General features: G+C 52.6%; 3 protein-coding genes across 11 annotated transcripts in view; 2 read left to right on the top strand and 1 right to left on the bottom strand.

Annotated features, from left to right (window-relative positions):
* MICU1 (mitochondrial calcium uptake 1) overlaps positions 1-4,202 on the top strand; it is a 91,565-nt gene extending 87,363 nt beyond the window's left edge. For all 7 annotated transcript variants that reach the window (XM_048946980.1, XM_048946983.1, XM_048946982.1 and 4 more), the window contains 2 exons: positions 2,262-2,351; positions 3,866-4,202. In XM_048946980.1, coding sequence (XP_048802937.1) covers positions 2,262-2,351; positions 3,866-4,026 — 251 coding nt within the window. In that variant the 3' untranslated portion in view covers positions 4,027-4,202. The remainder of the gene's footprint in view (positions 1-2,261; positions 2,352-3,865) is intronic.
* A 133-nt stretch (positions 4,203-4,335) lies between these two features.
* DNAJB12 (DnaJ heat shock protein family (Hsp40) member B12) lies at positions 4,336-19,530 on the top strand. Of its 3 annotated transcripts, none has more exons than XM_048946987.1 (9): positions 4,336-4,516; positions 5,362-5,536; positions 6,936-7,081; positions 11,002-11,187; positions 12,393-12,472; positions 13,218-13,327; positions 15,694-15,866; positions 16,414-16,565; positions 18,548-19,530. In XM_048946987.1, the coding sequence occupies exons 1-8, from the start codon at positions 4,384-4,386 to the stop codon at positions 16,533-16,535; spliced, it is 1,125 nt and encodes a 374-aa protein (XP_048802944.1). In that variant the 5' UTR covers positions 4,336-4,383; the 3' UTR covers positions 16,536-16,565; positions 18,548-19,530. The 3 variants fall into 3 exon arrangements, with proteins under 3 accessions (XP_048802944.1, XP_048802943.1, XP_048802941.1); XM_048946986.1 differs by having other exon boundaries at positions 17,793-19,530; XM_048946984.1 differs by having other exon boundaries at positions 16,414-19,530.
* A 2,220-nt stretch (positions 19,531-21,750) lies between these two features.
* Positions 21,751-23,149, bottom strand: DDIT4 (DNA damage inducible transcript 4). The gene is made up of 2 exons (XM_048945311.1): positions 23,024-23,149; positions 21,751-22,793 (listed from the first exon to the last, which is right to left on the bottom strand). The coding sequence occupies exons 1-2, from the start codon at positions 23,118-23,120 to the stop codon at positions 22,312-22,314; spliced, it is 579 nt and encodes a 192-aa protein (XP_048801268.1). The 5' UTR covers positions 23,121-23,149; the 3' UTR covers positions 21,751-22,311.
* Positions 23,150-23,481: the final 332 nt, after the last annotated feature.

Below are 23,481 nucleotides of genomic sequence, written 5' to 3'. Positions count from 1 at the left end.
TTGATGCAGCTATCACAAAATCCAAATTGGGAAAAGGCTGTTTGATGATATGTTTCCCCAGACAGCACCTGTTTCATTTTCTAAAACAGCAAAGAAATGACATACGTAGATTGATGTTACTTCTGTTTACCTTAGACACCTTGTGCTCTGAGGCACCGGCGGCAGAGGAATGTGGGGTCAGAGCTTGAGCTGGCACCTCTCAGGAAGGTTTGTTTGAAAGGAGCTGAGAGATGCTGGGCTTTGAGCAAGATGGCCTAGTGGAAGGTGTCCCTGCCTCTGGTACGGGGGTTGGAACTAAATGATCTTAAAGGTGCCCTCCAACCCAAACCATTCTACTATGGCATTCAGCATTGCTGCTTGAGGAAATACAGACTGGAATAGGCTCCTCAGGGAGGTGGCTGAGTCACCATTCCTGAGCGTGTTTAAAATCTGCTTGGATGTGGTGCTCTGGGACATGATTTATTGGTGGGTTGTTAGAGTTAGGGTAGTATGGTTTGGTTGCAGTTGGACTTAATGATCTCTAAGGTCTTTTCCAACCTGAGCAATTCTATGATTCTCTGCTGCTGTTGGAGATGATTAATCTTGGATATATGGTGGCTTACAGCACTTAAAGCCTCTCTCCTTCTGTAAGCCTAGGTGTGCTAAAGCACCTCTGCAGCACGTGCTGATAAGTAGGGAAAATTAAGCTGAGAGATAAGTGTAGATAAGCTTTTTTGGTGGTGCTTTTTTGAAGAAGCACACAAAGATGAGAGCTGACCTCTGTACCACTGCCAGAGACTTATATTATGCCTGTGCAAACTCTTCTGTTTGGTACATGTGATGCTATTAGAAAAACAAAGCTGTGTGAGAGCAGTGTTGCGCTTTGCTGTAACTGGAGAGACAGTTTTGCTCCAAGGGCAGTTCTCTTGTGGGGCTGTTTCTTTCTTTCTCAGGTTGGATATTATGAAACACTTATTCTCTGGAAGTACGGTAATGCACGGGCACAGGCTGCCCAAGGAGGTGGGGGGATCTGTATCCCTGAAGGTGTTCGGAGCTGTGGAGATGTGGCACTGAGGGATGTGGGCAGGTGGGGCTACCTGAGATGATGCTGATTTGTCCCATGGGCCACAGCCTCCTTACAGGAAGGTATAAGGAGCTCTCTCCTTGTTGCCATGGTCTTCTGCTGCAGCTCCCAGTGCTGCAGCTGAGTTATTCCAGAGGTTCAGCGAAGCAGATGGGCAGCTTGCTGTGACCTTGCCCTCAGCTGGTGGGGCAGGAAAGCAGGGGGTGAAAGGTCAGCAAAGAGCAGCAGATCTGCATTGAAGGCATTTTGTGAGGGTCTGAAGATGTGGCTGGCATCGGCCCGAGGACAGCGTGACATAATCTAATTATACCATGTCCTCCTGTGTCTGTGACCTGGCATGCACCAGCCCTTGCTGAAAGATTTATGGTTTTATTCCTTTCCTGAAGTCGGGGGAAGCTGAAGTCAGCTTGGGAATTTAATTACAGTTTGTGAGCATTTGATGTCAGTGCGAGCTGATTAAATCCTGGGCCATTAACACACTTCTTTGTGGGGCTGAGGAATGCCATCACCTGGGTTTGTTTGTTTGACCACATCTCATCTTGGGGGCTGAAACTAATTTGGGTTTTCTTCAACAGTGACTTGGAAACAGCTTTATTCTGGTAACAGTGGACAGGATTCCCTGCTACACCACTTATTGCTCTGCTTTAGCTTCAAGGGCCAATTTGCTTTGGTGGAGTGCCACAGGGCTGTTGTGCAACTGGTTGGAAAGCAGCTCTTTAAAATTAAATATAGGGATCAAGCTGAATTTTGGGGCACACAGCACAGGGTAGCTCTCACCCTTGCTGGAAGGTTTCCTCCCAAGGCACCATTTGAATGCATGTCATGGTGATGCATCGCAAAATGAAATCGCTTCTGATGGGAGCCTTCATTCACCTTGGGTTTCAGTTCAACTGAGTGAAGGGTAAATGCAAATACATTTGTGCAGAGCTCTTCCGTTGCATCGAGAGGCTGGAGTGGAGTGATTCAGCCCCAACAAATGGTGCTGAGCAGGTTCAGAGCAACAGCAGAAGGCTGTCAGATTAGCACTAACGTATGTAGGGAACGGCTAAACCAGACCTGTGAGGCTCAGCAAAATCAACTGCATAACCCTGCACTGAATCTGTGGCTGCTAAAATGGAAAAGGGAGACTTTTCTGCCTGTCTTGGTGGCAGCCATGGGTGCTGGTGTCCCACTAACTGTGTGCCTTCCTCTCATGCAGTGACGATGCAGCAAGTGGCCAGGACGGTGGCGAAGGTGGAGCTGTCAGACCACGTGTGTGATGTGGTGTTTGCGCTCTTCGACTGCGACGGTGAGCAACTGAGTGTCCTGTGACCACTGCTGGCTGCAGCCAGCATGGGTGAGAGCTGAGCCAGGGCTAGAAGTGCAGGGAGAAGGCTCCCACCATGGGAACTGCCCAGTTTTGCTCAGAGTTTTTCTGTGCTAGCAGATGTCCATTTTGTGCTGAGCTTTGCTGTGTGGCCATAGGTTTGTAGCTGCCTTTCTGGGAAGGGTTTCCAGTTGTGCACAGCTCCTAGTGCATTGATCTTAAAGCATCGCATGTGGAAGGAGTGTTGGATGCAGGCTGGCTGCAGTAGGAAGCAGCTTATCTCTTTCTCAGCAGATTGATGTGTTCAAGAAAATGAGTGTTTGTGTTGTAGTGCTGGAAATCAGCCGATCTGGTATTTTGTAGCTCCAAAGTCCTCTATAAATGCCAGCCTAACTAATTAATGGCAGCTCTGTGCCTTGCAGTAAACTTGGTGCTGCACCCACATGCAGGCTGCAAATGCTTTGGGGTAGCAAATACCTCAGTGCCCTGTATTGGGCTGAGGTAATGGGAATCAGTGGAATTGTTGATCTTGTGCTGAGATAGAGATACTTCAGACAGTACCTCCTGCATTGGACGTACTCTTTGAGGCCTTTGGGTGGTAACAGCTTGTTGTGCAGTGGGGCTGCAGACACCACTGCAGAGAAACACAAAGCAATCTGGCAGGATCTTCCACAAAAAACACTGCTTGTAGGCCATGGTTTGGTTGCCATTGCTTCATTGGCATTTGGCATTTTACACCCACGGATGGGCATAACAAGCTTCGGAGCAGCCTTTGAAATGTGTTGATGAAGGCAAGAGGAATATGCTTTTGGGCTGGGAGAAGCAAAACTCTGCAAAATTACAGTATCCAAACCAGAGCCCCTCCTGGTGCCCTGGTGCTGTGGCCCTCCTGCTCCAATGCAGTGGCGGCAAGTACTGCCAGGCTGCTGTTCCCTGATTTAAACAGGGACATAGAGAAGTGCCATCCCTTGCTCTGCCTCTTGGCTGCAGTTCCTCTGGGTTTCAGCTCCACCTGCTGGAGTGCTGCATTTGTTTTATTTTCCTCTGTGCTTCAGTGTCATTTCCCATCACATCCTCAAAGCAGACACTCAGACTGCAGTGAACCAAAGGCTACCCAAATGTTCTCCATTGGCATTCTCTTGTAGGAGGATCTGCTAAATAGTCAGATAGCAAAGCTCTGGGGGGAAGAACTGTTGGTGGCCACTCGCTCTCTGTGAGGGAGACACGAGTGGAAATGCAGCACTGAACTCTTTGTGGTTTATAACTGCACTGGTGATTGTAGGCATTACTGCGGGCACCAGGGAAACTGCCGCTCACTCCTCAATACTTTGACAAGAGTTCCCTTGCCCGGATTTGTATCTAGATGCGATGCAGAAAAAAGCACTTCGAGTTGAAGAAAGCGGCTCATTGAATATACCTTCCCTTGGGCCTGGGCTGGCTGCTCCTGGGTGTTGGTGGTGGCTCTACGTGTTCCTAACGCCTTCCTCTCCTTGCAGGGAATGGCGAGCTGAGCAACAAGGAGTTTGTGGCCATCATGAAGCAGCGGCTGATGCGGGGCCTGGAGAAGCCCAAAGACATGGGCTTCACACGTCTGATGCGCGCTATGTGGAAGTGCGCCCAGGAGACGGCCTGGGACTTCACCCTGCCCCGGCCCTAACGGGACACCTGCGCAGGAGGGCCGAACCAGCCAGGCCCTACCGCCGCCTGCCTCGTGCACCTCCCTCTTCTTCTCTTGTAGGAAAGGGGACGTTTGTGCTGCCCTCACCCGCAGGGCGGGGTTGACACGCTGTACCCGCTCACCTCTAGTTGCCATTACAAACCGCACGGCTTCTATCTCGTGTCTTGACGCCGCTCCGCCAGGCCGGGAGGGCACCGAGCCCGCCGGGGACGCTCCGGGGCGGCGCGCGCCCGCCCTCGCGGCAGTACGGCGGGGGGCGGGGCCACGTGGGGGCGCGGCCGCGACGTCATCACCCCGCGCGCAGCACCGCCCCCGCCCCGGCCGGCCGCCGCCGCCATGGAGTCGAACAGGGACGAGGCGGAGCGGTGTATCGGCATCGCGCTGGCCGCCGTCAAGGCCAACCAGCCCGAACGAGCCCGCCGCTTCCTGGAGAAGGCGCAGCGCCTCTACCCCTCGCCGCGGGTCCGCGGTGAGCGGCGGCGGGCGCGGGGCGGGGCGAGAGGGGGGAGGGGAGGTCGGGGCCGGCGGCGCGGCCCGAGCGCTGCCACAGCAGCTTCGGCGGGCCGCGCCTGCACCGTGCGGGGCGGCGCGCGGGGCGTGCTGGGAAGGCGAGTTCTCCGGGGGAGGAACGGTGGGGAGCGGGACGGGGGGAAGGGCGGCAGCCTTCCTATGGGAGTACGGCACGCGGGGTCGGGTAGCGCGGATGCGAGGGGGCCGGTCTGCCGAGCGGCCGAAAAATAGCTACAAGTACGTCGGGGGGGCGCAGGTGGCCGCCGGGTAGGGACGCGTGCGCCGCGAGGTGGGTCGCAGCACGGAGGCGACCGGCTCGCTGCACCGGGCCGTGTCCGGGCGTTGCGGGAGGAGGCCGAACCCTCGGCTTCTGATCCCGCCTCGGGAAAGGAGAGCGAGCCTGGAAGCCTTCCGCTGTTACCGAGAGATCTTGGCCCGGGAATCGGGAAAAAGTGCCCCGCCAGGGGGCGGCGGGCGCGGCACGCAGCTGCTGGAGTTCAAGGAGCGGCTGGACGACGCGCTCGGATGTAGAGTCTGAGTTCTGGGCGCTCCTCTGCGGAGCTGGGGGTTGGACTCCGTGCTCCTTATGGGTCCCTTCCAACTCGGGGTGTCCTGCGATCCGATGGGAGAAGGCAAGCGGAGGAGGGTACGTTGCTGCAGAGATTCTCCCATGCTCCCAGACCTGCGGTATTCCGGGGGTAGCTGAGAGCTGGATTAAAGAGGGATGGCTCTAGGGAAGCGGGAAGGGCAGAGTGAGCTCGGTGTTCTCTGACCTTGTTTTGCTTTCCCCTTTTCTCCTTTCAGTTCTCCTCGAGTCGCTCAACAAGAGCGAGCCGTCATCCACCGGGCAGTCCCAGGCCCGGGAGTCCCCAAACGCCCAGTTCAGGAAGGCGGGCGGGGACTTCCCTTCAGCCAATGGGGAGGCCGGCGGGGAGGCCCCCAAGGGCTACACGCAGGACCAGGTGGATGCCGTGAAGAGGTGCGTGTGCTGCTTACACCCAGTGTTTATTATGTGATATCTGTCTGTTTCTCACCGTGTTTTTAAGGTGTAGGGGCAGAGCGCGAAACGGGAATGTATGCAGAATAGGTCAGAGTTGGACAGCTGTTTATATTCAGTGCTACGTGAGAGATTTGGTCAGCTCTGATCCACGTGGAGTGGTCTTTTTTCAGTGAGGTGTTAAAAGGGAACCTAGGTGGCCCTGCAAGGCAGCTGCCAAGGATGAGACTTTCCCCTCACGGCACATACAGAGGCTAGAGCTGCAGGCAGGCAGGCGACTTCCTGGTGAGGTGCAAAGGGCATTTTGAGTACGTTCGTTCTATGGACTTCACATGAATGTTTCCTTTAGGTGCTGTTCAGTGGTTCTGTGTAAAATCCCATATAGTGCTGAGATGTGTTGGGGGAAGCCATGGCTCACAGCTTGCAGCGGGAAGCCCTTATGTTCTGAGCCTTGCCCTGTAGCAAATGCCAGGGGGTGTGGGTGTCCCTCTCACCTGCAGACGGTCCCTCTAAGAGCTCAACGAAGTAGAAATCTACAGCAGGTCACTTCACTCTGTTTGGATGATGTATTTCTAAGGCTCTTATTGGATAGTCCCAAGGCACGTTTATCTAGTCACCCCTTTTTCAAATGCTGTTTCAGCTGTTCATTATTCCTTTGTACCACTTGTAAATGCTGGAAGTTGAAGGACTGAACCGTGTGCGCAGTCACTTGGTAAACTTTGCGTAAGCCTTTGGGTATGCTCTGGGTTGCGCAAGAGCTGCTCTGGCTAATTGATTTCCGAGTCTGTTTGCTATGTCACCTGATTCTCCAGAAAGCCAGCTCGCTTTATTCTGTCTTGTGTAAGTCATGTAAGAAAGAGAAACTGTGACGGAGCTGTGAGGAGTATGCAGCAGGAGCTGGGCTGCACACAGGCCTGGGCAGCTCCTCCTGCTCCTTCTCCTGTTAAGTCTGAACCAGTGGGGCCTGAGGGAGATTATTAAAACCAAGCCAAAAGCCTACATGTCCCCCAGCCTGCCACGTGTAATCCCCACACCTCCTGAACAGCCTTTAAAACGTGAGTGTGATGAATCTGAAGCTTATTTGTGAATCGCGTGCTCGTGCAGGTGATATCATAGTCTGTGGAGAGGCCCTCCTACCTTTACAGGAATGGCTTGTTCTGTGGGAGTGTTTGTGTGCTCGTAAAGCAGGTCTTCTGTGGATGAGCGTGCAAAAAAAATTAGGTCACCCTCTGAGGAATTAGAACTGAGTAAACTGGAGTTTGCTGAACAACATCAGTTGAAACTGCGATACGTGAGACACTGCAGAGTTGATGTGTTTGTGGCAAAGCAGTTTTTGTAGCTGGAATTCACTGCCCCTGTTTTCTCATTTGTCTTCTGGTAGGGTAAAGCAATGTAAGGATTACTACGAAATTCTGGGAGTCAATAGAGAAGCCTCTGATGAGGACTTGAAAAAGGCTTACAGGAAACTCGCACTGAAATTTCACCCAGATAAGAACCACGCACCCGGGGCTACAGAGGCATTTAAAGGTAAAGTATATTTCCCCCTTGATGATTTAGAGTCATAGAATCATTAGAGTCAGAAGGGACCTTTAAAGACCATCTAGTCTATTGGTATCCCAGTGCACAGGGGCACCACAGCTAGATCAGGTTGCCCAGGGCCTGATCCAGCCTTGCCTTGAAAGTCTCCAGGGGTGAGGCATCCACCACATCTCTGGGCAGCCTGTGCCAGTGCCTCACTGCCCTCACTGTAAGAATTTACCTTATATCTAACCTAAACCTACCTTATTTGAGCTTGAAGCCATTTCCCCTTGTTCTGTCACCAAAGACCCTGCTAAAGAGGCTGTCCCCTTCTTTCCTGTAGCTCCCCTTTAGATTCTGACAGGTCACTATCAGGTCACCTAGCAGCCTTCTCTTCTCCAGGCAGCGCAACCCCAGCTCTGTCAGCCTGTCTCTGAAAGTTTTCCTGCAGCTGTCAGGTGATGGTACTGAGCTTGGCTAGAAAGATCTCAAAACAACCTCACAGGCCTGGCAGAGCAAATTAAATTTTTGTCAGTAAAGTTGTCTCTCTTGTGAGATGGTGACATTACGAACAAAGTATGTGCTAAGCTTAAAGTATCAAGTATAGGTTGATGTGTTTAAGCTTTGCTTCTACTGGTTGGACAAGAAGAAGCTTTCCTCGTTTCCAAGCAGCTATTCCTGTCTTCTACTACATGGTCTTCTGCCACATGGCTTGGGAGGGAATTCCCTCCAGATCTCACCTCCATTCTCCCCTGAATGGGAGCTCTCAGCTCACAGGGAGAGGCTCCAAGTCCTGCAGCCACCCAGCAAAGGGCAGGTGCTGGTGTGCACCCCTTCCCAGTGACAGCCAAAGCAGAGATGCAGTGAGCTGTGCAGCCCCACATGCAGTTATTGAGTCTGCAGCCCTTCTAGGCTCCTCCAATCACGGAGCATTTCAGGCAACTCAGTCTTGCCAGTTTCACATGAGCACTCGACACCTGACTGTTGTGAAAGGCTGTGGGTGGAATTGCAGGGTACCAACACTAGGTGAAAATTTCTTGGGTGAAACTGCACCAGCTACGCAGCCAAGGCCAGGCAGAACTCAAGGAAGTCACCAGTACCTTCAGTTCTGTTGAGAATAACCTCAGCACCTCTCTGGCAGGGATGGTTGCAGGGTAATAACGCACCTTAAAACTGGAGTCATTTTCCCAGATGAATGGTTTTGTTTAAAATGGAACATATGAAATAAGGCTTAAAGCATTCTATGTCCATCTGGGAGCTGTTCTGAGTTTGTAGGGAAGGTAGTGGCTAGATTATCTCCAACATCTGTGAACTTTTTCCTTTGTGTTATTTTTCATCTTATTTTTGTATTATACATCAAATTCTTAGCAGGAGCTGCTTGGAGGTACACTTAGCTGAGCTTTTGCCCTCTGATAGTGCATGCTCAAATTCTACCTATGAGGCAGGTAGAAGTATATAGTATTTCGCTGTAATAAATGCTGTAGAGTTGCCCAACAACTTCATTCAACCGTGGGAAGGAAAATAAAGGAGCAGCAGGCTGGTGATCGTGCCCCCGAGCTGGCTCTGGAATTGCTCCACTCAGAAGCAAAAGAGGGTTTTTCTGACTGTGTCCCTGGAAACAGCCCTGCAGGCAGTTAGCTGGACACCTGTACCCACGGGGTAGGTTTTTATCTTCAGTGCTACCTGGAGAGGAAGCACAGCAGTGGCATCCTGCCTGTGGGATTTTGAGCTGTGGTGATGGATGTGTTGTGAACTGCTGGAGCAGCATGCAGAGGTGCCATCTGGAAGAAACCCTTTTTCTTCAGAGGCTTGGAGGTTTGATTGTTAAAGAGCTAAGCACACAACCTCCTGTGACAGTTTTACAGCGTTGGTTTTGCTGTGTGAGGCTATTTAAATACTGTGTTCTGATGATGCTTTTCACTCCTGAAATGGCAGTAGAACTTCTGTTGGCGCAGGAAGCAAGGCTAGCCTGCTCTCAGCGTGTTGGCACAGCACTGGGGTAAAGAAGAATTCAGCAGTAAAAGTCTCACGTAAGGTTTGTTTCAAGGATTTTAAGACAGATCCACAACTGCTAAGTGTCTTGCTGTTAGCAAATGAGGAGCTGACCCTCAGCTGCTTGGGAAAGCCTGTTTTAGTGCAGGGGCCAAATGAAATAGCAAGCACCTGCAGACGTGTAGCTACACCGTGTGTGTGGTAAGCCCCTGCTCAATAGTTTGTCCTTCACCTTGCTAAGTGGCGAAAGGCAGGTTTCTTCACCTGTAATCTTAAATAGTGATGTTTGCCAAAGGCTTTGACAAGAGGTACGTGCCAGAAGTCGTGTGTTAAGCAAGGTGCCCTTTATCTTTCCCTGCAGAGCTATCTGCTGCCAGGTTATCTCTCCCCTGAGCCTTGTCTCCTGGGCTCCCCTGTCCTTCAGCCCCAAGCTGGGCTCCTGGTTCACAGCGCTTGCTGAAGTCTGGCTGGCTGGTTCCAGAGGGTGCTGGGGGAAATGTGCGCTGCTCTAAGGGTTTTAGTTAATTTTTTCTAGCATTGGTATATTAGCTGAAGGCTTGTCGTTCATCTTCCCAGTGACAGCTGATAAAGTGCTACGTCTTGTCCAGAGACCTTGTCTCGGTCCAGGGTTGCAGCTGGTTGCAGCCTGTGTGGTACCAGATTTGCATTGCTGCCTTGGGCTGACGTCAGGAAAAGAGCTGAACGTAGCTATGTGGGGCTGAAATCCTGGCTTGGAATGAGATGGTCCTTGGGCTTTGTCAGCAGAAGGCTAAACAATGAACAGAATCCTGAATTGCTCCATGTTCATTGCTTAACCGTGCAGTTGGAAAGGACAAGCTCCTGTGCTGGAGTGAGTCAGTCCTTGCTGCCTCACTTCTGTTCCTGGTTGAAGAAATGCTCATTCTAATTATAACCAAGAATTAGAACAAGTATTAACACCCTCTGCTCTCCAAACCTGTAGTCTAAGAAAAAACCATACCCTTCTGTCTGACTATCAGGAAAATTTTGAATCTTCGTCTCCTCTGAAGGACACGTGTCTCCCTTCTTTTCTGTCACTTCTGCTCCTGCCTTTAACTCACCCGTCAGCTCCAGTATGACGAACTTCTTAAGCTCTTTGCAACACGGGAGGAGAAGATCCTCTCTGTGGTCACATACAGAGGCTCCTGGGTAGGCTGATGCCGAGGGAAGTGGTGAGCTGGCATGGCTAGGGAGGGGAGCCCAGAAAGAGGAGGGTGGCAGGAGGCTGTTGTGGTGGGAAGGCTCGCGTGTGCTGAGGCTGGGAAACTGCGGGGGGATGTCATTCCAGTACATTTCCACTGTCACAGGCACTGCTCAACAGCCCTTGTAATTATGCGCCTTAGTTTTGGCATCTGGACATTTTGAAATCCACGGCTCAGCGATAGAGCTTTTAGCCAGCATCTCCTTACTGGCTTTTACTGGAGGTTTTAAAGTCTCTTGGCGATCTCACCTGTTTTAGATTTTAGGCTGTGATACCAGTGCCCTTATGCCACCTTCAAATAAAATGTATTAACTAAAGTCGTACTTTCCTGTGCGGATACTTATGGATGAAGGCTATTGGTTGTTCAAAGAAATAACAACTGTAATGAAATGAAACTTGTATCAACTCTGTTACCAGTATTTCTGACCAGTGCATAGTTTCATGCCTGTTTCCCTAAGGACACATGTGGAATTCGTGCCAGTCCTATCATAGTTTCTCATTTGGATTAATGAAGGCCATGGGCACTGAGTCTCCCCGTGTGTCTTTTTTTCCTCCTGTGTTTGCAGAGAAGCGTTCTGGGTGCTGCAGGAGCCTGCTGGGGGCCGGGAGCTGCTGAGGATCCTGTCTGGGGGCTGAGGCAGGCGAGTCCTTTTGCAGGGCTCAGCATATCGTTGCTAGGAGGAAGAAACTAATTGCTTCCTTATTGTCGATGTTTCAGCCATCGGTAACGCATATGCGGTCTTGAGCAACCCAGAGAAGAGGAAGCAATATGACCAGTTTGGAGACGAGAAGCTCAACCCTGCTCGGCACGGTCACACGCACTCGGACTTCCACCGCGGCTTTGAGGCAGACATCTCCCCCGAGGACCTCTTCAACATGTTCTTTGGTGGTGGTTTTCCCTCGAGTAAGCACGTCAAACTTTAACCTCTTGAACAGGACCCGACCCTTTTACCAGAGTCACAATGCAGCAGGATTTGTTTGGCAGTGCCGGGATTGATTTGAGAGCTGTGTTCCTCTCTGCAGCGGAATTTGATGGGAGTTTTCTTTCAGAAATTCCCCAAACACATTGAGTTTCTAAATGGATCAGATAGGTACTTGGAGAACTTGGGCTTCCTTCCGACTTCACGTATCTGTGTGCTCGCAGTGTTAACTGTTTTTAGGCTGGATTGGATGTTAGAACAAAAATCATGAACAAAAATGCCACGCTTTAATGCAAAGCGTGAAAATAATCCTGTCCTGAGGAAAGTTTTTCTGCCTGGTGGCTTGAGAAGTTAAATCTTCTCAGCAGAACAAACTGTGGTATCTTCTAGACCTCCGTCTGTATCTGCTCTGCCACACAACTCAAGTGGTTTCTTTTACATATGTATCCACTGGGATATTGTAGGAGACTCCCCTGTGTCTCCAGTGTGGAGGCAGCCATTACTAGGCCTCTGTTGAACGATTCGGGGAACAAATCTGTGTTTCACTTGAGATTTACTGTGGTAGCTCTTTCCTATCTTCTGTGTCAGAACTGACACACCAGTGCCAAGCACTTGCAAAGGCATCTGGAGACCTTCTGTGGTATTCGTGTTCTGCCTGTCACAAAGGTAAAGTGACTCCAGTAAAAACAGAGCTGCTATTTTAGCTCAGTCTTTTTTCCTTTTCCCACTATCCCAGGAGAATTCAGGACTGGTTTTGCAGCTGCTTTCCCTTTTCAGCTGTAATTTTGACATTTAAAACAAGATGGGGAAAAGCTGTTTTTTAAGGTGGAAAAAACAAGAATGATTTCTGTTCGCTTGACAGCAGATGTGCTGTCCCTGAACAGCCTGTTGTGCTGCTGGCTGTGTGACAGGCTGAGCTGGGAGCGGCGGTGGCAGCAGAGCAGATTCAAGTGCGAGCACAGCATGGATTTCCTTTAGAATCTCACTTCTTGTATCTTTGCTGAGTGTGGTCTGAACCAAAGAAACAAATCAGGCCCATTCTGGAAGTGTTCAAAGTTCCTGGATTTGCTGCTTTGTCTCATCATGCAGTCTGTTTTTTCTTGGTGAGGCTGACATGGAGCATGGCCACCTCTTGTGGCTCATTCCCAGCAGACCTGCACCAGCTCTGACAGTTATCTTTTGCTTGTAGGTAATGTTCACGTGTACAGCAACGGCAGGATGCGATACACCTATCATCAGAGGCAGGACAGACGAGAACACCAGGGTGATGTAAGTGATGGGAGCAGGCAGGGGGCTGGGAGCTGGAATGCTTTTTGCAGTGCACACGTTGCCAGTTAGCTGGTGTGGCAGTTGCGTGAAGCAGAGCTGCCTGTGTTCTCCTCCCTGTGCAGCAAGCTGGAGCTGTGGGAAGTACACTGCCTGCAGAATTTGTGCTGCTTCATTTGTGGGTAGTTGTTCCCACAGGGCTTTCAGAACTGTCTTCCAGCAGGGAAAGCACAGATGTATCCTGAAACAGTGCCACTTTGAAATGAGGTCGTACTGGTTTTTGAGAGAGAATAAGCATTCCCTTTCATATTTAATTTCCTACTTTCAAGACAAATCCAGCTTTCAGATAACATGAGTGCACATGGCTCCTCCCGATGCATACTCATTTTCCCTTTTAGTTCAGAATATAGGATCAGGCATTTCTGATCTGTGGTGCTTAATTAACCAAAGGAAAAAATTTGGTGGCACGAGTTATTTGGGTTTTTCTGCCACAGGATCTGTCTCCAGCACTATGAGCCCTTTCAACGAATAAAATGAGATTGCAGGATTTACATAACCCTCTTCTTTTGATAACTAATAGTACTGTGTCTGGGCTGCTGGGCTCTTCCTGCTTATCTTATGGAACCTCGCTGGCCCAAAAGGGCAGTGGAATGGAGGCTGTGATAGGGCTGGGAGGGAGGGCTTAGCTGCAGGGTCTTTGTGTGCAGGCATATGAACAGTGCTCCATCATGCATTTCTCCTCCCTCAGGGTGGCCTTGGGCTGTTTGTCCAGCTGATGCCTATCCTCATCCTGATCGTGGTGTCTGCTCTCAGCCAGATGATGGTCTCCAGCCCGCCCTACAGCCTGAGCCAGAGGCCGTTAGTACCCCGTACTCTGAAACCTATCCGTGTGTTGGGGTTGGGTGGGTTATGGGGAGCTGGGTGGCACAGTGGGTAGGGAACCAGGAGCTCTGTTTTCCCTGCCAGCTTTTGGCTTCATCACATCCCATCGTTGTTCTTCTGTCTGCTGTCATATGTGCAGGGGAAGGCTCCTTATTGTCAGGCGGGTCTGGAGATGGAAGGTACAGGGTTGTGCTGGGAGTGTGCTTAGCCAGGGAGCTTCTGCAGCCTGTGCCCGTGACTGGGTTAGAAAGGAACAGAATAAATGAGTTTGAGGAGCTGTAGCCCAGCAGGGTGGTTCAGACACACTGAGATCCCATGCGCAGAGTGAAATGAGATGTAGAGTTAAATGGAGGTGTGAAAAACAAAAGTCGTATCTATTCATCATTAAAGTCTTGGGTGGGTTTGTGTCTATACAAGGAAAAGGGGAAGGGATAAGAGGCATTCTCGTAGAAGGAAAGACTCTCCTGGAGAAATCCCCTGGTTCTGAACTTGCATCTTGCTGTGAGATAGCCGTTGGCAGACATTCACTGGGCAGAAGTAAACTGGGCACTGGTTCTTTCTGTGGAAATGCCCTGGTCAGTTCATTGTGCTGACAAACAAGTTTCTATTCTTGGTCACTCAGTGGTGGCAGCCAGGAGCAAAAAGGCATGATGATTTCTGGCTGCTTGCATCATCATTCTTGACAGAGGCTTTGAGTATTTTCAGTGGCTGCTCCCTGCATATATGTGAAAGGCAGGTGGAGGTAGGGGTGGTGGCAGCCCCTGTGTAGCATCACTGATGGCACTGCTTATGGGTGGTGGTGTTAAATGCTACAAAAACCACCTTAGCTTTGGGTGCAAAGTAAAGGCCGTGATGTTAGTGCTTAGAATAAAAAGATGGAGTGTTTTTGAACAAGGCAGGATTAAGGGTAATTCTGAGAGGCTAAGGAGCATTGAGGTGTGATTTCTGTCTTTGAGGACTACAAAGTGAAGCACACATGCATTGTTTCTGTTTGGCTTATACGGGTGAAGAGGCACTGCGTGGGGCCAGGAGGCATTCAGCAGAGGGCAGCTTTGAAGAGAACGGGGATTTGCCTCCAGCTTTGTCAGCGGCCAGAGCTGACCGTCATCCCTGGGCCTCGCTGTGTTCAAGCTGTCATCTTTCCTGCATAAGCGAGGCATTGAAGGGAGAGATGCTGAGAGCAGGCGGCTGCTGTGCCGGCAGGCGGTGCTGTGCTCTAGCTGCGGCTGCCCGGCCGTGTTTTGCTGCTCGGCGCAGACACTGTGCTGGCCACCAAGCTGCAGCTTGCCACCCCAAACGCAGCCAGCCTGAGGCGAGGTGCTTTCACGGCACAGGGAGGTTTTAGTGCCACTTGTTGACAGATAAAGCGCTGAGCTGAACTGCTTCTCTGCCAGCAAGTGCTGCCCGTACCTCAGAAAACAGCCAGAGAGCTTTCTGGTCTCAGTTGCCCACCGTTTGTCTTGAAATGCTGGATGCTGATGAAACGTGCAGGAGTGCTTGAATCACTCCTGCAAGCCCTGATAACAGGCTAAGGGTGAGCTGGATGGGTTAATGTTTATACCTGCCTTAGGAATCGGGCTCGCTTTTAGTGCGGCAGCAGCTGGTATTTATTATGGGAAACTTTGGGCATGTCTCCAGATGGAGCTGTTCCCAATGGATGCAGTGTTTGGGCACAGGTCCTGTGCTGCAGCTTGCACACACGCCCCAGTGAGTATCTCTAGGTTTGCTGGAGCATTGGGGAAAATAAGAACGTGGCTTTGTCTGAAATGCAAATCCAGGGGGTAGGGCGAAGAGAGATTTCCTTCTAGAAAGTACTGATTGGTGCAGGCTCGAGTGCAGAGCGGAGCTAATTTTGTTCTTGCAGCAGCATGTGATGTTCTGGAGGGAGCTGACACTCAGGGTCAGCAGCTCTCTTCTGAGGAGAGCGCAGGGGTGGGGAGTGAGCAGGGGCTGCGGGAGCACTGTGATAACCACTGCTCTGCCCACATCAGCCCCCAGCATGTGCAGTGCCCCCAGGGCACACTGCCAAAAGCAGCAAGGAAGCTGCAGAGATTTAATTAGCACTGAAAATCCTAATGAGCACTTCATTTTAAATGGGTTTAGTCCTTGGGCAGTCCGCCTAAAGGGTTCTGTCTGTGTTCAGAGCTGTGCCCACCTAGCTAGAGGCCTGCCAGGCTGTCCCACCCTGTGCTGATGTTTCTTTTCCACCAGAAGTGCTTCTCCTCCCCACGGCTGTGGGTGCAGGGGGTTGCTGTCCCTCACGGCACACTGTGCATGGTAAGGGGGTGCTGGCTGTGCCCTTCAAGTTTCCCACACCCTTGTGACTTTTCTCCTTGGACTAGGTCTGTGGGTCATGTACACAAGAGGATAACAGAGCACTTAAAAGTTATCTACTACGTATCTGAGAACTTTGCAGAAGAATACACGGGCACGAACTTGAAAAACGTGGAAAGGAGCGTGGAGGATGACTACATTGCAAACCTTCGAAATAACTGCTGGAAAGAGAAGCAGCAGAGTGAGTAGTGTGGGGTCAGGAGCAGAGACTTTTGTTTGCTGCACGAGTTCTGCTGTGGAAAAGACTTTGGTGACTGAGCTGTGCTAAAGCTGTATTTTATCACCGCGTAGGCACGTTTCCTGTTTGTTTGTTTTTTCTGCCTATGACTTCATGTCTGTTCTGGCTCGGTTTGATTTTTTTATGCCACCACAGAACTGGTCAGACGGGAGTTGTGCCCCAGAGGTTCCCCAGCTGCTGTCAGTAGGATATCTGCTGTGCAGTGGAGGGGAGGGCTGCAGCCACCTTGTCAGAAAGCCCCTACCAGCTCTCTGCATATCCCAGTTGTCCAAGGAGGGACCAAATTGCTCGTGAATATTGCTGGTGTATCCACCCAGCTCCCTGACACAGGCATATCTGTGAGCCTGCTGCCTGTGCCGTCTGCTGTCCCACAGCGTGGCAAGCAGCACTGCTGGTCTGAGCTCTGAGCCTCTGCCTTTCCTCCCCTATGCCTGATAGGATGGGTCTCCTTCCACCTTGGGTGTGTAACTCTGGACTTTTCCCTTTGCAGAGGAAGGCTTGTTATACCGGGCACGGTACTTTGGAGACACGGAGCTGTACCAGCGAGCACAGAAGATGGGCACCCCCAGCTGTAGCAGACTGTCAGACGTACAAGCCTCTCTGCATGGATAGTCGCTGCCGGCCCGCTCAGCAGAGGTCTAAGTACGAGCTGTGGCAGCAGAGCACGACACATAGTGCTTTTAACACTTAAATCTCTGAGGCACAAGCCTTCACGCGTCTCCTCCGGATGCTCAAACGTAACGGGGGGAGGCAGCCCCCTCTGTCAAGCCTACACTCCTTAATTGGGAAATTGATTTTGTTTAGCTTGCATGTCAGCACCCCCGGCTCACTCCAAGCTCGCGTTGCTGGTGTTGGTTCTCTAGGAACAAAGCAAAAGCCCCAGGCGTGCTGGCAGCCTGGCTGAGCTCTTGTCAACCGCGCCTTCGATGCAGTGCCGCGTGCACCTTGGCTGGTTGGAAGTTTTATTCCTTATCTCGCTAAGCCTTGACCAGCCATGGCAGCCTGCCACCACGTTTTAAAGAACCTTTTTTCTTGCTTTCTTGTCTGTTTTATTGAAAAAGTTGTTATCCCCTGGCACTGTGGTGACTGTTAGAATGCAGGTGTTCCTTGCCTACCTCTTGCCTTGCCGTGACACTCCAGGAGAACAGAGCAAAGGGTCAGAGCTCACAGCAGGGGCTAGGAGCAGCTCGGCGTGTTAAACTGGAAAATAAAGTAAAAGCAGCAGAGTGGGAGCCCAGAGGGCAGTGGGGTAGGAGAGCTGGAGTCCAGGCAGCCCACACAGCACAGAAGAGAAGCGGGTGTGCTGGGTCATGGGAGAGCTGATAAAATAATGAAAGCTTTGGCACAGAGTTTAGAGTTCTTTTTCTGCTTAATTATCAGCTGGAGGCCCATACAGGCCTTGTCTAACCACATCATTTCTTGAAAGTTGGATTTCTGTAGGAAATAAGTGAAAGTTTGCACCAAGTTTTAGTTGCAGGGGCAGCACTGAGGCTTGATGCTGGACACCTAACTGTTGGAGTTTCTGATGCCAGTAAGGAGATTTAGCAGTGGAGTTTTTCTCTATTTTCCTTGGCTAATGGAGCACATCTTAAGGCAAATCCTCTGGGTTGTGCTTGGCCTTTTCTGGTGTACTCTGGCTTCGGTTTACTCGGTACACCCACTCCTGTTTTCCTTTGCACCTCTCATGTCAGGGCAGGCTGGTGTTAAGAACCAGGAAAGAGGCAGTGCCTGCATGCCCACGGTGCTGGAGCAGAGGGACTGTGTGGGGGGCAGCACAGGGCAGGAGGCAGCTGCTGCGACGCAGGGACGGGTGGGCCGCAGAGGGGGCACTGTGCCGGGGACTGACACCGCTACCACTCTCGTTCCCAGACCCTTGACATACCTGAAGACTTTTGATGAAGTGCACTGAGCCGAGGTGACAGACTTTATATTTAAAGAATGAAATCTTATATTAAAATGGAATTGAGATTAGCAACGCACAACTGCCCTCTTTCTTCTCTCTGCCCGTCTCCGCCGGTGGATGTCCCAGGCGGCAGTTAGGACAGGACTAGAGGCCGTCGTCCTCATTCCCTTCCAGCAGCACCGCCGTGCAACGGCCTGGGTGGCGAAAGGAGCTGCACTGGAGAGAGAAATCGGACAATTCGCTGATAAAGAAAACTTTTAAAGAGAAGAAAAAAGAAAATATAATCTATTTAGAATTAATTTATAGCTGTATATACGTTGTACTTTTAAACTATGCAGGGGTTGGATGATTAAATTATTTTGCTTTGTGCCCGGTTTTGTGAACAGAGAAGCAGGAGGTCTCCGCAGGGTTGTGGCACAAGGCAGCGGTCGCCTCGCGGTGGCTGCGCTTTGCTTTCCTGTGGATGGCAGCGATCCGTGGCTGGGGAGCTCAATGTCTGCCTGCCAGGCTGCCAGAGAAGCATTTCCGAATCCACGGGGGGAAAAAATCAATTGATGAAACCGCCCAGATCTGCAGTTTGGATTTGCAACATTGGCAAGAACAACTGAGTGCTGGAGCCACGTGTTGCTCAGAGAAGGGATCATCCTGGATGCTTTTAGCTCATCACTTCTTGCTTTAGTCATGTGTGTAACTTTTTCTTTTTTTTTTTTTTTTTTTGCAGCGTCCGCTTCAATTTTGCCTCGTAGTCATTGTGCAGCATTCATTCTGTGAGCAGGGCTGTCCGCAAGCTGCATCCCTTTGTTAATTTGCCAGTCCTGCACTTGGGATTCCTCACCCAGCAGCGCTCCGGTTACGGTAGGGCCCTGGCCTTAGGGCAGCTTCCAGGGAATGGAGCGTTCATTGCTTCTGTTGAAAGAAGCTCTGCAGGGTGAGATCAGCATCTGATGGGCTCCTCAGACCCCACTGCTGGGGAGCCGCGTGCCAGGGCTCACCTGCTCAGCCAGGCAGGGCCCGGCTTGGAGCAGCTCCAGGCTGCCATCCCCACCATGCGTGTGCAAGAGGCAAAAGGCAAATGAGCGGAGTTGCATCACTGGGACAAACTGGATCTTTTTTTGGTACCCTGCAGTTAATTTTTGCCTGAAGACATTTCCTTTGAGAGCCTCCCCGGGTGCTGGGGGGTTGCTCAGGTGGGGGTGCGGGGTGGCCAGGCTGGGACGGCAGTGAGTGGCAACACGGATTGAGGTCTTCGGCATTAGGCATCCACGTGCTCTGTCTTGGGCCAGTTATTTGTTTTGCAAAGTATCAGCCCTCCTGTTAACTGTAAGCCTTATTATCCCACAGCTACCGCGGCTCAAACTTGATTTTAAGAGATTATTTTTTAATGATATCTCCATCTTCTGAAGGAATTTGGTGGAGTGTGTGACATGGGAATAGCTCTTAGTAGCGGCACAGGGCAGCTGGCAGAAGTCTCTGGGGTGGGGGCTGTAGGCTGTAGAGAGCAATGACATTAGCAAGAGTTGCTGGCCATTTCGCAACACATTCCTTGCCCAGGGCCTGCCCACCTTGTGATTTCTCAAGTAGTTATTCATGGATAATACGAGCCAGAAAGCATAGAGCCTAACGGGTCTTCATGGAAGCTGTATTTCTTGATTTAGAATTAATTATAAAATTGTACATCTATAAATAAACGTTTGTAATGTGAAAGGCTTCAGTTGCGGTGATGTTGTGCAGATCCTGGTGTGAAATGGCAGCAATTTTCACCCCAGCACTGCATTTCTTAACTGCTCTTTTCCCTGAGTGTGAGGGGACTGCTTTATTCTCCTCCCACCACTACCTTCTACCTCTGCGCTCCTGCAGGAGGAGTGAGAGTTGTTGAGCTCCCAAGGTCTTGGGGAAAGTAAATGTAAGGCCCAGCACTGCTCCCAAGCCTTGCCCTGGGGCACACGGGAAAAACCATCCAGCAGCGCCCCGGGTCCACCTGGAGGTACAAACTGATGCTATTTAAGATAGGATTATTGGTAATGGCTGCTAATAGATTGCTAGAAGCTGATTTTGTGTAACCAATTAATAATATCCCAATTTGTAGTCTCACCCTGACTTGCTGTAAACCAGAGGTGGCTGCCAGCTGCTGTGCGCCCCCAGTCTGGGCTCCTGCAGAGGATGGGGGCTGCCCTGGTGCACCTGGTCCTACAGCACCTGGGGCAACAGTGATCCAGACAGAGCTCCCTAGGAGTGGGATTTCTTTCATTTCCCTTTATTGGTGAGGGCAACTGGGACTGCCCATGAGCTCCTTCCCCGCTCAGCGGTTCTTTAGCCCTAAAAATAAATAATCTCAATTATTCTGCCTGCTTCAGATGTCCCTGAAATGATACCCAGGAGCGATGCTGCAGAGGAGAGCCCCAGGTATCGCAGCCTTCTGTGTCCTCAGGGGCACCGAGCAGCCTGCATCCACGTGGGGAGGCTAAATGAAGGCTTCTGGCACCTTCTGGGAGCTGCCAAAAGCCTCATGCTGCCCCCCAGGGACCTTGATGTGCATCCAGCCCGGGTTCTGTCACAGAAAGGGCAGCCCACTATAAATAGGAGCTGCTCTTGGGACTGGATTTGAGCTGTGTGTCTGGGGCTGCCGCAGGGCATCTGTGGGATGCGGGGATCTGGGGCAGAGGGGTTTCGTTTCACTGTTGTTTGCGGGGTTTTTTTGGAGCTCTCTGCAAAGCCCTCAGTTGCTCTCTGTAATCAGAAAGTGACACCAAGTCCTTTGGCTGAGGAAAGGGGAAAGCTGGGGCCGCAGTGGGGCACAGTGGGCAGCGGTCCCCCCACACGCCTGTAAGGCTTCATGAAGTGTGTATATATAGCTGTGAGACACAATGCGTCTCTGCATTTAAAGCTGCTGGGATGGGGGTATGGTGCTGTCAGCACGCCGTCTCTCTCTCAGTGTTGCTCCCTGGGGCAACGTGCCTTTCCTTCCCTGTGCCACCAGCGCCACAAGCTGCCAGCTGTGCAGCTCACCGTGGCTTCACCAAAGCATTGTGATCCAGTTTTCAGGTTTCGTGGCCTGATGTGACACTAGGACACATACAGGGGTGATTCTTGGCCAGGCCCCAGAACAGAGTTGCCCTGTGCATGGACCAAAGAATGATCCAGAACATCAGCACAGGGGAAATGCCCTGGTCCTCAACAAATTAGGAACAGGACACATAAGGAATAGGAAGCACAGCCTGGCTTTCTGCAGGTGAGCTGCTGCCTGGCCGGCCCAGCTCAGCTCCAGCTGCACCAAGGTGCGCGTAACGTGGCTCCCGGTGCTCTGGTGGGGGCTGGCTTTGGCCGAAGTAACTTTTCTTGGTGAGTTTTCATCACTCAGTGTCTGAGGTAAAAAGAAACACACCGCAGAAGTCTGAGCCAGAACAAACTTGCGTTCTAATAGAAATAAGTCAGCTGGTTTTTTTTATCTCCAGCCTGGTTTTATCCTCCGCACCTCATGCCTGACCCAGCGTGCCTGTCTTAATTACACTTTAGTGAAAGCCTTTTTTCTGAGTTGTTATAACTGCTAATTGCAGGCTGCTGTAATTGCACTCATTGGTGTAAATGCAGGCAGGCTCAGGAGCACACGTGGAAGAGGGCACTGCCTGGGTGGGTTGACACACACACTCTGTTTCACCCCTGCACCAGACTTTCCTGCTGCTTGCCAAAGCCCCAGACGCATCCCGGTGGCTGTGGGCAATGGTGCACCTGGGCTGCTCAGGGGCTGAGTCAGCCCTGCCTGAGTCACAGCCCCGTGCCCCACACCGAGGTGTGCTGCAATTCCTGCCACCTCCCATCATCCCGAGGCCCCTCCAGGATGCAGGGCAGCAGGGGGATTTCTGCCCGCAGTGGAGGTGCTTGCATCATCCCTTCCCAAAGCCCAGCGAGGACAGGGACACAGCAGGGTATCACTGAGTCAGGTTTTATTAGAAAAGTAAAAAAATGACACAATTGCATAGGAAGTTTTGCACTTGAACATCAAGTGTATGAGTGTAACTGTAATCAATGAAGCACACGGGCCATATCAGGGAGGGATCCTGCCCTCCATCCCCGTGCCACTCACACACCGGGCTTCTCCCCGTGACAAAGACACACATGATTTCAGACCCCCGCTGCCGCACCAGGACCCACAACGCAGCTGCCAGATGCCAGCAGTGGGGTTTCTTGTGATCCGGGCTCAGCTCAGCCGTCGCTCACTCCCACGACACACACACGCACACCCTCCCCCACAAACCCCATTGATTACAATCATTGATACAAAAAAAAAAAACAAAATTGATCAGCAGGAGACCGCCTGCCCCCACAGCAACCCTGCCGCCGAGCTCAGGGGCACGGCCACAGCCACCATCCTCCTTGTGGGTCCACAGAGCACGGGGCCATCAGCGGGGCCACGGCAACACCCCGGGCCGCGCCAGCACGGCAGGCACCGAGGGCCGCCTCGCTTTCCAGGCTGGCAGCGCTCTCCCATCAGCACTCCTCGACCAGCAGCTGCTCGGAGCTGTACAGCTTCTTCTTCATCACCGTGAAGCCCGTGCTGAGCTTCAGGGACTGGCCGAAGGCTGGGCTGAGGGCGGGTGCCGAGGCGAGGAGTCCCTGGATCTTGGGCCAGAGGCGGGAGTCCAGCCGCAGCACCAGGATGAGCTGGAAGGTCGGCACTACGGCAGGGTCCGCGGCGATGCGCCCCACGTCGTGGCAGGCCTTGCCGTGCTCCACGCAGAGGTCGAGGAGGGCTCCCCGCAGCCCGCACGGCTCGCTGCAGGCCAGGCGCAGCAGCTCGCTCCGCAGCTGGGAGGCGAGCTGGGCCGGCATCAAGAGGCGTGAGCGGCGGCGGGAGCCCAGCGGGGCGCTGCCCAGCGCGGCCTGCACCAGCTCCAGCAGCCGGGCGCTCAGCAGCTCGTCCTCGGGGTCGTGCAGCAGCTCCAGGTCCGGCAGGGAGGTCTGGTCGGGGTCTGCAGGACGAGACGGGACGGGTCAGCGCGGGGGCTCGGGGTGCCGTTCGACCGCCCCGTAACGCCGCACCCACAGCCCTCCGCTCGCCCGACACCGCCGGGCCCCCGCAGGCTCACCCTCCCTCCCCTTGCAGCTCTCCGGCCCCCGCTCACCTCCCTCCGAGCCGTAACGCTCGCCCACAGCCATAACGCACACCCACAGCCCTCCGCACTCTCCGGCCCCAGCTCACCTCCCTCCGAGCCGGAGGCGCTGCCCAACGACTCGCAGTCGGAGCTCTCCAGGCTGCCCCGCTCGCCGCCCGCCAGCCGCTCCCACAACCCAGGCATGACGCCGACCCCGCGCGCCGCCGCCCTCTCGTTCTGACCGGCCGCACCGCGGCCCGGCCGCTTATATAGAGGCGGCGCGAACCGCCGCGCCCCCTCCTCGCGTCGCCAGCCAATGGCAGCGCGGGGCACGTCCGCGGCGTCTCTCCTGCCCGGTGACAGCGGGCAGGCACGCCCCCTCCTCCCCCTCCGCCGCTCGGCCCCGCTCGGCTCCTCTCGGCTCCGCTCGGGGCTGTGGGGATGCGCTGCGTAGCGCCCTCCGATCGCGCACGTACGTGCTGGGACGGTGCCAGAGCTCGTTCCCAACGGAGCTGCTCTCGACGCGCTCGTAAGAGCGGTGCGCAGCTGCGTGGCTCAGAATTGG

The sequence above is a fragment of the Lagopus muta genome, chromosome 5 (assembly GCF_023343835.1).
Source record: "Lagopus muta isolate bLagMut1 chromosome 5, bLagMut1 primary, whole genome shotgun sequence".
NCBI lineage: Eukaryota > Metazoa > Chordata > Aves > Galliformes > Phasianidae > Lagopus > Lagopus muta.
The sequence above is the reverse complement of the archived record's forward strand: the minus strand, read 5'-3'. Positions and strand labels throughout refer to the sequence as shown.